Source organism: Apium graveolens, chromosome 7, assembly GCF_009905375.1.
Source record: "Apium graveolens cultivar Ventura chromosome 7, ASM990537v1, whole genome shotgun sequence".
Taxonomy (NCBI): Eukaryota; Viridiplantae; Streptophyta; class Magnoliopsida; order Apiales; family Apiaceae; genus Apium; species Apium graveolens.
The window spans coordinates 250968531-250982184 of NC_133653.1; the positions used below are offsets into that span (position 1 = coordinate 250968531).

Below are 13654 nucleotides of genomic sequence, written 5' to 3' on the forward strand. Positions count from 1 at the left end.
CCTTCCCTATTGGCGATGAAATTGTGTCTGTGCAAGATGTCATGGGAACTTTTATTGCATGGCCAAGAGACCTCATTGCATGAGGAAACAACAACACTATCCATGTCTTGTCTGCTCCAAAGGTCAGAATTGTTTTTTAGAATGTTTAGTATATTTAGTATGTATTTATTGAGCATGTTTTTTTTACTATTTTAACATATATAAAAAAATTTAGAGAACCAAGAAAGGTCTTTCCAAGAAATCAAAGAAGTCATATAAATTAATTGAAGATGTTGAACCGTAGCTGGTTGTTGAGATGAGTGGAAATTATCCGTCTGCATTGAAGCGCTTGTGGACATGGGCCAAGAATTCCTTGAGTGATGGCCAAACTTTTTCTTTTGAGTTGAGCAAACAAGCCTTTGGCTTGTCAAAGAAGCAAACCATGTTCTTATCAGATGTACATACGGTGTGCTCTCGAGGTGAAATGGCAGGTTCTGTCATTTGCCTTTATATTCAGTAAGTTTTTATGTTAAAATTCTTTATTTATTTTTCCGGAATTAAAGTCAGAATCTTTACTCACTACTGCCTAATAATATATGTAGCTTCTTAAATGAATATGTGAAAAAGAATAAGATGTTGAGCATGATAAGCTTCGTAGATCCTAGCACAATTGGTGCCATTGGATGTGGTACTGCAGCGCAGAGGTCACGTGCACTAGCTACACGTTTCAAGGGTGCTAATAAAGGCCAATATTTTCTGATGCCTTACAATGATGTGTGAGTATTTAATTTATACTATTGATAGCTAATAAGCCATTCTCTTAAATAATTTTCTTAGATTAAAATGATCATATGTATGGTCATTTTTAACTTTATTTCTTAAGACAATTTAAGTTAGAAATTTTATATACATGAATATAATTTTGAGTTTAAACTTGATAAAATTTCTTGCAAATTGTAAGTTGAATTTACGAGAATTTAGGGTTCAATTTTATTAGAAGGTGAATTAGATTATGTCAATTTTGCTAGAACTGTTAAGCATCTTTATTCATATTTTTGTAGGAACCACTGGACGCTGACAGTTGTGAAACCCGAAGCAGAGATGGTCTATTACATGGAACCTCTTAAACGTCGAATTGCAAATGGGGAATGGGTTGATGTTGTCGACAAGTAAGTACAACTTATAAAGTTTGTGTATACGAGTCTTTACTTGTAAATTACCTTGTTAAACCATATTTTGCACTATTTTTTTAATCTGTTCATATATTTTTTTTGTTTATAGTGCCATTAAGCTGTATAAGGAGGAAGATCTGAATAAGATTTCAAAGAAGAAAGTATTATGGGAGAATATGGCGGTAATAATATTTCTCATAATTTTAATTTATGTCTTGTATAAAATTGTAATTTAATTTGTGTTTGCTTTTTTCAGGGAGTTCCAGTGCAGACGGGGAACAAGGATTGTGGCTTGTTCGTTATGGGGTACATGTTCACGACAAAGAGCTTGACTTTGTCACTAAGGTAAGAAATTCACTTTCTTTGGATTTTCTCACCATTTTGTATTTACGCTTACGTTAGTAGCATATGTGACTTACAAACATTTTGGATGGTTTTTCAGTGGTTGCGTAGGTCGAACCAGGTGTATGCTGATGATGACATAAATGAGATTCGCGTTGAATTTGCAAAATATTTTATGAAAAACTATGCAAGTTAAGGTTCTAGATTCTGATCATTTTCTTTAGAAATATTTGATCAAGTGCAAGTTTTTAAATATGTAGTTGGTGATGTGAGACGTTAAGTAAACTTTGGATGTTTGGTAGAAGTTCTTATGCGCTGATCAGATTGTAGGATTTGGTTTTTGTTGAATTTATTTTTAAGTATTGTAAATGTTGAAGTCTATGGATGTAGTTCTATTTAGTTGGCTTGGATTGTGATCATAGATTGATAAGTTGCGGATTGATGGATTGAATGATATGGATTTAGTTTTATATGGATTTGTGATTGGTAAAATTTTAGTTTTAAGTTTCCGCAGGCGGTGGTGTGCATGAACTGTGAATTTGGTATGCAAAAATTTTACACTTCAACAGATAATGGTGATTCAAAGCAAAAACAACCATTGTACAATACATATTCAAACAACAGCCACCTTAAGTAATGCATTATCAACACAGTTGCCTTATGCCAGATAATCTAAGAGGTAAAAATTATAAGCCATTGTGTCAATAATATTCAAGTAACTGGTAAACATTAGACAATGTTGTCTCAAAATATAAAGAACAATGTGACTACTATACAGAGAATTGTCTGAATAGTTTTGAGATAACAGTGAACACCTACTCCATATTCAAAATAATTGTTTAAAAGCATGTACACAATGCTTGATTTGAACAAAACTGTTGTTTTAATACCATCCAAACAACAGTGCTGAACAAAAGCCATTGTCACAAAGAAACTAGAATAAGGGCTTTTCTTGAAAACTGTTGTTGTTATGTTTTGAGACAATAGTGAAATTGAAATTATCATTGTCTAAATAGACATAAAATTTTAAGAATAAAATTAGATACTCTTAGTTGACAGAAATTTACCGTTGTGTAGAACTAAAACAGTTGTTTTACTCTATTTCAACAACGGTTCTTATTTCCAATTCCGTTGTTTGTCTTAAAATATAAATTGAATACTCTTAGTTGACACAAATTTACCGTTGTGTAGAACTAAAACTGTTGTTTTACTCTGTTTTCAACAACAGTTCTTGTTTTTAATTCTGTTGTTTGTCTTGAACTGTAACAAGTCTTGCATAACTTTTGTGCTATCTTGTTCTAACAAAGGTTGAAAAACCATTGTCTTACTTCATATCATACGAGTGCTGGGTATTCAACGAAAAATTTTGAAGTCAGACAACGGTGCAAAACTGTTGTGTCAAAGCAAATTTCTTGTAGTGACAACTAAGAACTTGAGAGTGCTAATAATACAGCTTACAAAGACTCTCTAGTTGATGTGCTTGAATGTTTTCTAAATCTTGGTTTTTGTTACAAGCTACTCTTGGTTTATATATCACCAAGTCACATATAAAATAGGACAAAATGTAAAACCTATCATCTAGGTCCAATCACATGTTTCTTCATTTCTCTATCCAATGCAATCGAGTTAGATACAACATCTTGAACGTCCCCGTTTTGCATGGAAATGCTTCATTTTCTTCTAAATCCTGATTTCATACTCCTACATTCCTTTTGTATACAATCAACCCATATGACTGTCAAGTCACTTTCAAGTCCCTTCCAACTGTTGTTTAAATTGATTATCTATTGAGGCTTCATAGGTGTTATCCGTTGAAGTTTCATCTGACTAAAACTCCCAAAACCCCAAACTAATCTAGAATACAAAATGTGTTACAAACTTATTTAACTACTCTTTCGACGGATAAATAATGTGATCATCCGTTGAAAGCTACAAAATCATTTAACATATCTACTTAGAGTATTTTTGGTAAATTATCATGAATCCTATAACATATTCCTTACATTGCCGCGCTATGGATTCTGTTGGAAGTTTTTAGTTGTCTTACATTTGTGACTATGTTCGAATTCGTTAAGTACTATTATTTTATCAGTTAGAGCTTTAGATCGTTTGTTTGTGTGACTTTGTTTCTTGTTTGACAAATTCTCGATTCACCATCATGAGATTGAGAGGGGATGTTAATATATATAATATTTTTATTATTAAATATTTTTATTATGGTAATAGTTTCCTTGTTAGGATGTTTTCCTTATTATTATTTGGTTGTTGGATATATAGGCCTCTCTTCTAATAAAGAACAAGTCATATTTTAATAAAACCCTACTTTTCTCTCTTCCTCTGTACTTTATCAGTTATAAATTAAAAAGAAATTATATTATCGATATAAATATATTTTTGCATTGGTAGATGTCTACTCAAAATTAGGATTGGATGAAGTTACAATTGAATATGTCCAACTTTTATCGAAAAACGAATATTAGGACAGTGCAGAAGATTTTTTGAAAATTACCCGTACAAATTTGATAGTTTCTGGAAAAATGTTATGTCCGTGTAATAATTTTAAAAATGGAAAATGGATGAGTGATGAAATTGTGGAACTTCACTTATATCAAAATGGCTTTTTAAAAAATTATGAAGTATTTGATAAACACGGTGAAAAGAAAAAATCTCCTATAAAGAATAAATGTAAATGAATTCTGAAAGAGATTGTTAAAGAAGTTTTTGATTTAAACACATTACTAAAAAAATGTTAATGGTGGAAATAATGATATCGACAATGCATAGGATACAACACATATATTTCTCAATTTTATAAGGATGTTAAAGATTCGAGGGTTACAATTTATCCTACTAGGTGAAGTTCTTCCCAATGATCATATTTTACTGAATTCTTATTATCTTATGAAGAGAATGATGAAGAAGTTCTCATGAAAACAGGTTATTTTAAATAATATAGTGAGATTTTTAAAATTTTATCTACTAATTTTTTATTTGAATAAGAAAAGTAATTACAAAATTAAAAATAAATGGTAGATAAATTTTTAAAAGTCTCACTATATTATCTAAAATATTAGAATTCATAACTTTTTATTTAATTGTACTAAAATTCAATAAAAATGTACATAATTTTATAAAAATAATTATTAATTTTTGAGCACATATTTAAATGTATCTGTTTGATATTTATTTAAATTTTAACAATTAATATAATACCCGTTAATTTGATAATTATTTTGATACAAATCTTTCATTTTAGTGAATACTTTAAGATTTAACCCGTTAATTTATGTTAAATTTCGAGATTTAACCTGTTAATTTTATGTTACATTTCCTAGAGATTCGAAATATTGACATTGGGATACATAGTTTAATTTAAATTATGTATTTGATCATATAACTTTTAATATATCTGCATTTTACAACTTTCACAATAATCCAGTACAATTTTAGATTGGACCTAAATATTCCAAGGGGAATAGGGGAACAAACGACTTTTAGAAGTCCACCACTTAGTAACACGCTTTGTTTAATTTTAAAATAAAAATTATTTGTCAAAACTCATTTAGAAATTACATCAACCACCTTTGTAGTGAATTTTCATATGGATGACAAAATTATAATATTATTTTGCAAGATGTGAGAGACATTATGTTTGTGAGTGTGAAAGCATAAATATGTTCACAATGCTACTACTGGCTACAGAAGTATGGTTGCGGAATGCAAGCTCAATTTTTGGAATCAGTACAGGAAATTATCTTGCCAAACATCTGAATCTTTAGCTCTGCCCTTGAACTAATATTGTCTAGATAAAACACTTGGCTTAGTTTTGGCGTTTTTAAATGAACTTCCATTACACAGGATCAGAATATGTTCACAATTCTACTACTTGATGATTATCAGTTTTTGATCCGCAAGGCTTAACTTGGTTGACATTTCTCGTCTTTCAATTTAGCTGTGAGAGAGCTACATTTCTAGAATAAAGTGTAATGGCCTCACAGCTCTAGATATAATAGAGGAAATGCATAAAGATGTGAAAAGTGTGAATACAATCTGCGATTAATACATATAAATCAAATAAGTGTGTACGTGAGTAAACGAAATCAAACAGAGAAAGGAAGAATATAACCAAATGGAAATCCTCGAGTCCAGTTGAAACTGTCTCCTTAAAGCTATTTCGCCTCTCACCGTATGTGCGAGTCGATAGCCTCCCAGGATAAAATGAGATACCAGTATAATCGATAGATCGAATATACTCTCAGCGAACTTGAACTAAGCCCGAGAACTATCACCGGAGTATTGGAAAATTTAAGACTAAAGAGACCGAGAATGAAAGAGAGGACTCTTATTCCCTTGACTTAATAAAACTAATGCCCTAAGACTCTATTTATAAAGAGAGGCTTGAAAGGACTTGTTTTTCTTTTCGATGTGGTACATGGTATTTATAAGAAAAACTAAGGAATAGGTTTGTGCTACTCTCGATGTGGTACAAAACCACTTTTCATATTAAAAGGTAAAACTTTGGAACATCAGTTCTCATTCACCTTTTACTCATTTTGAGCGTGTAAATATGCGTTGGAATCCCTCGAAGAGGAGAATACGTTCCAATAAATACACACCACTAACACATAATGTGTCTCACTCATATAGAGTCTCAAAATGATTCACAACTTAGTCTAAAATACTAAGTTTGTCCAACAATCCCCCATAAATGAGATTGATGGTCCAGTAGCACGCACCACATAGACAGACAGACGTGGAGCTTGACTTGGTGATAGTTCCGGCGGTCAGATATAGCATACGATAGGTAGAGAATGCTCCTTGTACCTTCGCTCGAATAAGTATATCGACTTTACTGGTAGACAGTATGACGCGATGTCCTTGAACTGTTCGACCGTTTGTATAAACGATGACATACTCATCACTATATCTTTCCTGACTCATTCAGTTCTCATGATTATGTCCATTTTGGCCATGGAACATCGTCCTGGTTCTGCAGGAGTTTTTAAAGAATTGTGCCTCGCAATTCTCCTTTGAAGCGACCCCACTTCTCTCCCACATAGGTAATCTTTATCTTATAGAGTAACCCGCGTTTACTCAACTGAATTCCATGCGTTCACTCCTGAACTCCATGTATTCATCAAAGATCATTAAAAGCTCAAAGCTTAACCTCGTACCTTACGGGTCTCACTGTTTCCTCATCATAGGAACAGGCCAGGGGTTACCCCCACAGTGATTTGGTCATCATGATTTAGTTGTCCCATTGAACCAAGTTCTTGGGATCTCCAGTCAGCAATGGTTGGGTGTCCACCATGATGTCGTTAAGCAATAGGCTTAAGGCCCATCCCTCTCGATGATTTCTCAACCACTTCTTTTGATAACCCTTTGGTTAGTGGATCCGCGATATTATCTTTTGACGGTATATAGTCAATAGTGATAATTCCGGTTGAGATCAATTGTCTAATGGAACTGTGTCGTCGTCGTATATGACGAGACTTTCCATTATACATCGTGCTATGCGCTCTGCCAATAGCGGATTGACTATCACAATGAATCCCTATTGCAGTTACAGGCTTTGGCCATCTTGGAATATCCTCCAGAAACTGACGTAGATATTCAGCCTCTTCGGCGCATTTATCTAGTGCCACAAACTCAGCTTCCATCGTGGAATGAGTTATCACCGTTTGTTTTGAGGATTTCCATGATATTGCCGCTCCAGCTAATATAAACACATAGCCGCTCGTAGACTTAAGTGCTTTCTTGCTAGATATCCAATTTGCGTCAGTATATCCTTCTAATACTGCTGGGTATCTTCCATAGTGCAGTCCATAGTCTCGAGTTCCCCTCAAGTACCTTAGTACCCTTATGATCGCTTTCCAGTGATCAGCTCCCGGATTACTCGTAAACCTACTCAACTTGCTAATTGAGTATGCAATGTCTGGTCTTGTACAGCTCATGAGGTACATCAGACTACCAATTATCCTCGAGTATTCCAATTGGGAAACAGCTACACCTTTGTTCTTGGATAGGTGCAAAGTCATATCCACAGGTGTCCTATCTTTCTCAAAGTCATCCTTAAGAAACTTCTCAAGGATCTTGTCAATATAATGTGGTTGACTTAATGCGAGACCCTCTGATATTCTTGAAATTTGAATTCCCAGAATTACATTTGCTAGTCCCATGTCTTTCATGTCGAATCTTGATTTCAACATGTCCTTGGTAGATTTGATCACTTTATCATTGCTTCCGGCAATAAGTAGATCATCTACATATAGCATCATCATGACATAGCCACTCTCGTTATCCTTGTAATAGGCACAGCTATCACATTCATTGATTTTGAAGCCATTAGCCAGCACGACCTCGTCAAATTTTTCATGCCATTTCATAGGCGCTTGCTTCAAACCATACAATGATTTCACCAATCTACAAACTTTCCTTTCTTATCCTGGGACAACAAACCCTTCGGGTTGTTCCATATAGATTTCCTCATCTATGTCCCCATTTAGGAAGGCTGTTTTCACATCCATTTGATGTACAGTTAGATTACGCATTGCAGCAATAGCAAACATCATCCTTATGGACGTTATTCTCGTTACAGGAGAATATGTATCAAAATAATCAAGGCCTTTTTGTTGCTTGTATCCTTTAATCACAAGTCTGGCCTTATACTTATCAATAGTGTCATCAGTTTTCAACTTCTTCTTGAAAACCCACTTGCTACCTAATGGTTTGCAACCAGTTGGCAAGTCCACTAGTTCCCAAGTATGATTTTGCATAATTGAATCAACTTCATTCTTGATGGCCTCTTTCCACATAGGTCCATCAGGTGAGGTAACCGCCTCCTTATAGGTTTTTGGGTCACCTTCTTCGAGCAAATAGGTCATAAAATCAGACCCATAGGATTTCTCCGTTCATTGTCTTTTGCTCCTTCTCACTACCCCCACATTTTTGTCTTCACTTTCGTCACTCTCATTATCGTCATCTACAGACTCATGAGATCGTTTAGACGTCGTAGGTTGTTGGTTTCCTGGATTACAGGGAAACATCGTCTCAAAGAACGAGGCATTCCTTGATTCCATAATGGTATTCTTTTGAATATCAGGAATCTTGGATTCATGAATAAGAAACCGATATGCAGTACTATGTGGAGGATATCCGATGAAAATACAATCCACAGTCTTAGGACCTATCTTCACCTTCTTCGGTGTAGGGATCAGTACCTTTGCAAGGCACCCCCACACTTTCAGGTGTTGGTAACTTGGTTTTTTTTCTTCCACATTTCATAAGGACTTACATCCTTATTCTTACGCATCGTAATATTTAAAATATTATTTGCGCTTAAGATGGCTTCTCCCACATCGATTGTGGAAGCCCAGAGCTTAACAACATCGCATTCATCATTTCTTTCAGAGTGCGATTCTTCCTTTCAGCCACACCATTTGACTGAGGGGAGTATGGTGCAGTGACCTCATGGATTATACCATGTTGTGAACAGAATTCTCCAAATGGTTCAACATATTCACCTCCACGATCACTTCGTATCGTTTTGATTTTCTTAGTCTGTTGTGTCTCAACTTCTTCCTTATAGATTTTAAATTTATCTATAGCTTCGTCTTTGCTTTTCAACAAATATACATAGCAGTATTTTGTACAATCATCAATGAATGTAATAAAATACTTATTTCCTCCTCTTGTTGGAGTGAATTTTAAATCACATATATCGCTATATATTAGGTCTAGCACTTTGGTGTTCCTTTCCACACGTTTAAATGATGATCTCGTTAATTTTGCCTCAACACAAGTCTCACACTTATGTTTTGAATCGATAGTAAGTTTAGGTATGTATTCTTTTGCACTTAAACGTCGTAAAGTGTCATAATTTACATGTCCTAATCTAGCATGCCATAAATTAGGAGACTCAAGCAAGTAAGCAGAAGAATTCTTCATTTTATTATCATCCTTAACGAACATTACATTGAGCTTAAAAAGCCCATCGGTTAAATAACCCTTGCCTACAAACATACCACTCTTAGACAAAATTACTTTATCTGACTCTATTACAATACGAAAGCCATGCTTACTCAACAGAGAACCAGACACAAGGTTCTTGCGAATATCAGGCACATAAAGTACATTCTTCAAAGTCAGATTCTTCCCAGAGGTCATCTTCAGGATCACCGTGCCTTCACCCTCAATGGTAGAAGTTGCTGAATTCCCCATGTAGAGCTTCTCACCAGCATCAGAAGCTTTGAGGCTAGAGAAAATTGCCTTGTCTGAGCAAACATGCCTAGTAGCACCAGTATCAATCCACCATTCACGTGGATTAGAACCGACCAGGTTCACTTCAGAGACCATAGCACAGAGGTCTATATCACCCATATCCTTGGAGATATTCTCTACCATATTTGCTTCTTTCTTCTTGTTGGGCTTCTTGGGCTTCTTGCAGTCAGAAGACCTATGACCAACTTTATTACAGTTGTAGCACTTCCCCTGAAATTTCGACTTCGAAATCCCTCCTTTGGGTGCCAGCTTTGCCCCTTTACTAGAATTAGTCTTCTTGGGATTGGAGCTTTGAGCGTGCTCCACCATGTTTGCCTTCTTAGTGGCAATATTAACTTTCTTCTCGGACCCTCTGTTGTCTTCTTCAATATGAAGTCTAACAATAAGATCCTCCATAGACATCTCCTTTCGCTTGTGCTTAAGATAGTTCTTAAAATCTTTTCATCCAGGTGGGAGCTTTTCAATAACAGCAGCAACTTGGAAAGACTCACTTATGACCATTCCCTCAGCATGAATGTCATGAATGATCACCTGCAGTTCCTGCACCTGAATGACCACAGTCTTAGAGTCTGCCATCTTATAATCAAGAAAGCGGCCAACAATCCACTTCTTTGCCCCAGCGTCCTCGGTTTTATACTTATGGTCAAGTGACTCCCATAAGACCTTAGCTGTTGGCTTCGCGCTGTATACGTTATACAACGAGTCAGACAAACAATTTAACACATAGTTCCGACAGATGTAGTCGGAGTGCTTCCAAGCATCAGCAGCATACACAGTCTGCATGTTACTCTCAGCAGTGAGCAACGGTGGTTCTTCCTTAAGGAAGCGATCCATATGCAACGTGTTCAGATAAAAGTGCATCTTTTGTTGCCAATGTTTGAAGTTCGTTCCAGCATGTGCAGCAGGCACAGTTGGCATAACAGGTGCAGCAGGCACCACAGGTGGAACAGATGGTACGTGCGTCTGTACTACAGGTGTATGCACACCAGTAGGCACCGCAGGTATGATCGGAGGAGTGAATCCTACCGATATTTGTCCAAGAGGAACACTAAACTGTCCAATGACAGTGTGTCCCACAGGCACATGTCCCGAAGGCACATGTCCAACAGGCGTTTGACCCCCATCAGATCGTACGATCCGTGCGTTAGGGTTAATCGGCTGCTGGTGAACCCCATCAGATCCAGTGATCTGTGCGTTGGGATCAGCCGTCATGTTCATCGAATCGTTCACAGTTTGGTTCTCCATCGATCTGTTACTCAACAAAATAAGCAGATACAGATGTATCAGTCACATATGTATATAAAATAAATAGCTTTAAGATTGTGAATACAATCTGTGATTAATACTTATAAATCAAATAAGTGTGTGCGTGAGTAAACGAAATCAAACAGAGAAAGAAAGAATATAACCAAATGGAAATCCTCGAGTCCAGTTGAAACTGTCTCCTTAAAGCTATTTCGCCTCTTACCGTATGTGCGAGTCGATGGCCTCCCAGGATAAAACGAGATACCAGTATAATCGATAGATCGAATATACTCTCAGCGAACTTGAACTAAGCCCGAGAACTATCACCGGAGTATTGGAAAATTTAAGACTAAAGAGACCGAGAATGAAAGAGAGGACTCTTATTCCCTTGACTTAATAAAACTGATGCCCTAAGACTCTATTTATAAAGAGAGGCTTGAAATGACTTGTTTTTCTTTTCGATGTGGTACATGGTATTTATAAGAAAAACTAAGGAATAGGTTTGTGCTACTCTCGATGTGGTACAAAACCACTTTTCATATTAAAAGGTAAAACTTTGGAACATCAGTTCTCATTCACCTTTTACTCATTTTGAGCGTGTAAATATGCGTTGGAATCCCCTCGAAGAGGAGAATACGTTCCAATAAATACACACCACTAACACATAATGTGTCTCACTCATATAGAGTCTCAAAATGATTCACAACTTAGTCTAAAATACTAAGTTTGTCCAACAAAAAGTACAACAAATCAAGGAGCTGCTCATTTTATTTGGCGCTCTGAGAGCTAAACAAGTTGGGAACACTGTTACTACTAACAAAAGTGAAAAGGTGGAGCATTTTGAAGATGGTAAAAACAAAGGCGATTTGTTATACTCGTGGCAGCAACTGAATTAGCTGTCATGGCTTATCATTCACACCTTGACGCCAATGAAATTACGGGACATAATATAACCAGAAACATTGGTTCTAGCAGCATAAACTAAACAATAGGAACACTCAAAATTGGTATATATATTCGCAGCAGAAGGAACACGATGATGATATTGTACATCAGAGAGATAATCCTGAACCCCGAAACTTCTCCTCAGTAATAAGATCCAACTTGGCAGCCATCTCCGCACTCAAAGTGTTCTTCCAATCTCCAACTTTACCACTCCGATAAAATGTGTCATTCTTTATATCATGTCCTAATAGTCCAGATATTCCGGACTTATTAACCTCGAGATTCTTCATATTATCAAAGCTACACAAACTCAAGATTTGATCAAGCATACCCGAATTCTGTTCCTCTTCGGGGAAGGCTTTTCCGAGAAAAAGTGCAAGACGGCTCAGTTAAAAATGAGGATTGCTTTTCATGTCTTCATATCTTATAAACAACACTTTATTTGGCCTCTCCAAGCTTTCCTTCCAATATCCCATGATTTGATCCCAAACCGGTCCAGCTCCACTTACTCCTCTGCTGTATAAATCAAAGGCTCTATCTAAAGAATTGGAAGACAGATCAAAATTCTTGTTTTCAAAGTGAAAAAAGGAAACAAAAGTGTCCTTGATATCCCTGCACAAGTACACTATTTTACAATTAAATGACTCATTGTCCTCTATTACAGATTTAGGAAGTAAAACCGTTGGCATATGAGATCCGAAGATCCTAGTGCTGCTATCGGAAGAATTGGAAATAGAGTCGTAGTCAGAGGGTTTAAGTAATTCAACAAAAGGAACAAGCTGATGCGGAGTTGTTGTCAGCAAAGGGCGGTGAGGATCCTGAGGATGGTGGACTTGGCGGTTGAGTAAAGTATAGATAATAGCTTTTAACCATGTGGTACCTGATTTAGGAGCAGTTACAAGGAAGACATCATTTTTACGAGGTTGAAAATGTTTTAGAGATTCGATCATGCCATGGAAAGGTACTATGGGATACCAGAAACCATTGTACTGATACATGACGGCTCCGAAAGAAAGATTTTTTTCTTTTGGTAAGGTTGAAAGCAAGTCCATGAATTTTTGGCTGTAGACATTCTCCTCATCTACTGATTGCTTTAGAAGAGCAGAAGAAACTTCAAAAGAATGTGAAGTTTTTGACTTCATAGTTCTCAACTTGTTAGAATATATTTTTTATAAAGACGAATGTGTTATAATATACCAGCTATAATAAGAAAGGGGATATTGAGTTGCTAATATATCTAACAAAGGGAGGGAAAGGAGTAAGGAAGAGAGAGCACATGAATTGAAATTGCTAGGTGCAATTTTTACTTCTTCCGGATGAGGCTATTTATAGCCAAAGCAAAGAAGAAGGGCATTAAATGAAATGTGGAATTTCTACTTCTACATGTCTAACTCTACTACTGTTCAAGTATTTAACCTTTGATTTAACAATCAATTTATGACACTCCCCTTTAATTATTATAATAAAATAGATCATAAACTGTCTCTTTAACATGTTATCAAAAAATTCATGTTGGATAAAAATTCCCACGAAAAAAGAGTACAATATATTTTTGAAAGAAGACATTAATTACGAAAATTTTGTTGCATCAAATTTTTCGACGCATTTCAGTATTTTGTCGTAACTTTTTAAATATTGAAATTGATAGTGATTGTATGATTAAGTTTGTAAGGTTGGCATATGATCACCGA

The 13654-nt window shown here is 35.7% G+C and overlaps 1 protein-coding gene and 1 pseudogene across 1 annotated transcript; one reads left to right on the forward strand and one right to left on the reverse strand.

Annotated features, from left to right (window-relative positions):
- The first annotated feature begins 295 nt into the window (after positions 1-295).
- LOC141674646 (uncharacterized) lies at positions 296-1689 on the forward strand. The gene is made up of 6 exons (XM_074481356.1): positions 296-495; positions 582-755; positions 1041-1148; positions 1261-1333; positions 1408-1496; positions 1605-1689. Exons 1-6 carry the CDS (start codon positions 296-298, stop codon positions 1687-1689), a joined length of 729 nt encoding a protein of 242 aa, XP_074337457.1.
- A 9968-nt stretch (positions 1690-11657) lies between these two features.
- LOC141671025 (cytosolic sulfotransferase 6-like) lies at positions 11658-13246 on the reverse strand (annotated as a pseudogene).
- Between the last annotated feature and the right edge of the window lie 408 nt (positions 13247-13654).

What these genes read in the sequence shown, in the direction of transcription:
- LOC141674646 (XM_074481356.1), top strand. Translation starts at nt 296, where the DNA reads ATGAGTGGAAATTATCCGTCTGCATTGAAGCGCTTGTGGACATGGGCC. An exon ending in GTCATTTGCCTTTATATTCA is followed by an intron (nt 496 to 581) that starts GTAAGTTTTTAT and finishes TAATATATGTAG; the next exon opens with CTTCTTAAATGAATATGTGA. An exon ending in AGCTTGACTTTGTCACTAAG is followed by an intron (nt 1,497 to 1,604) that starts GTAAGAAATTCA and finishes GTGGTTGCGTAG; the next exon opens with GTCGAACCAGGTGTATGCTG.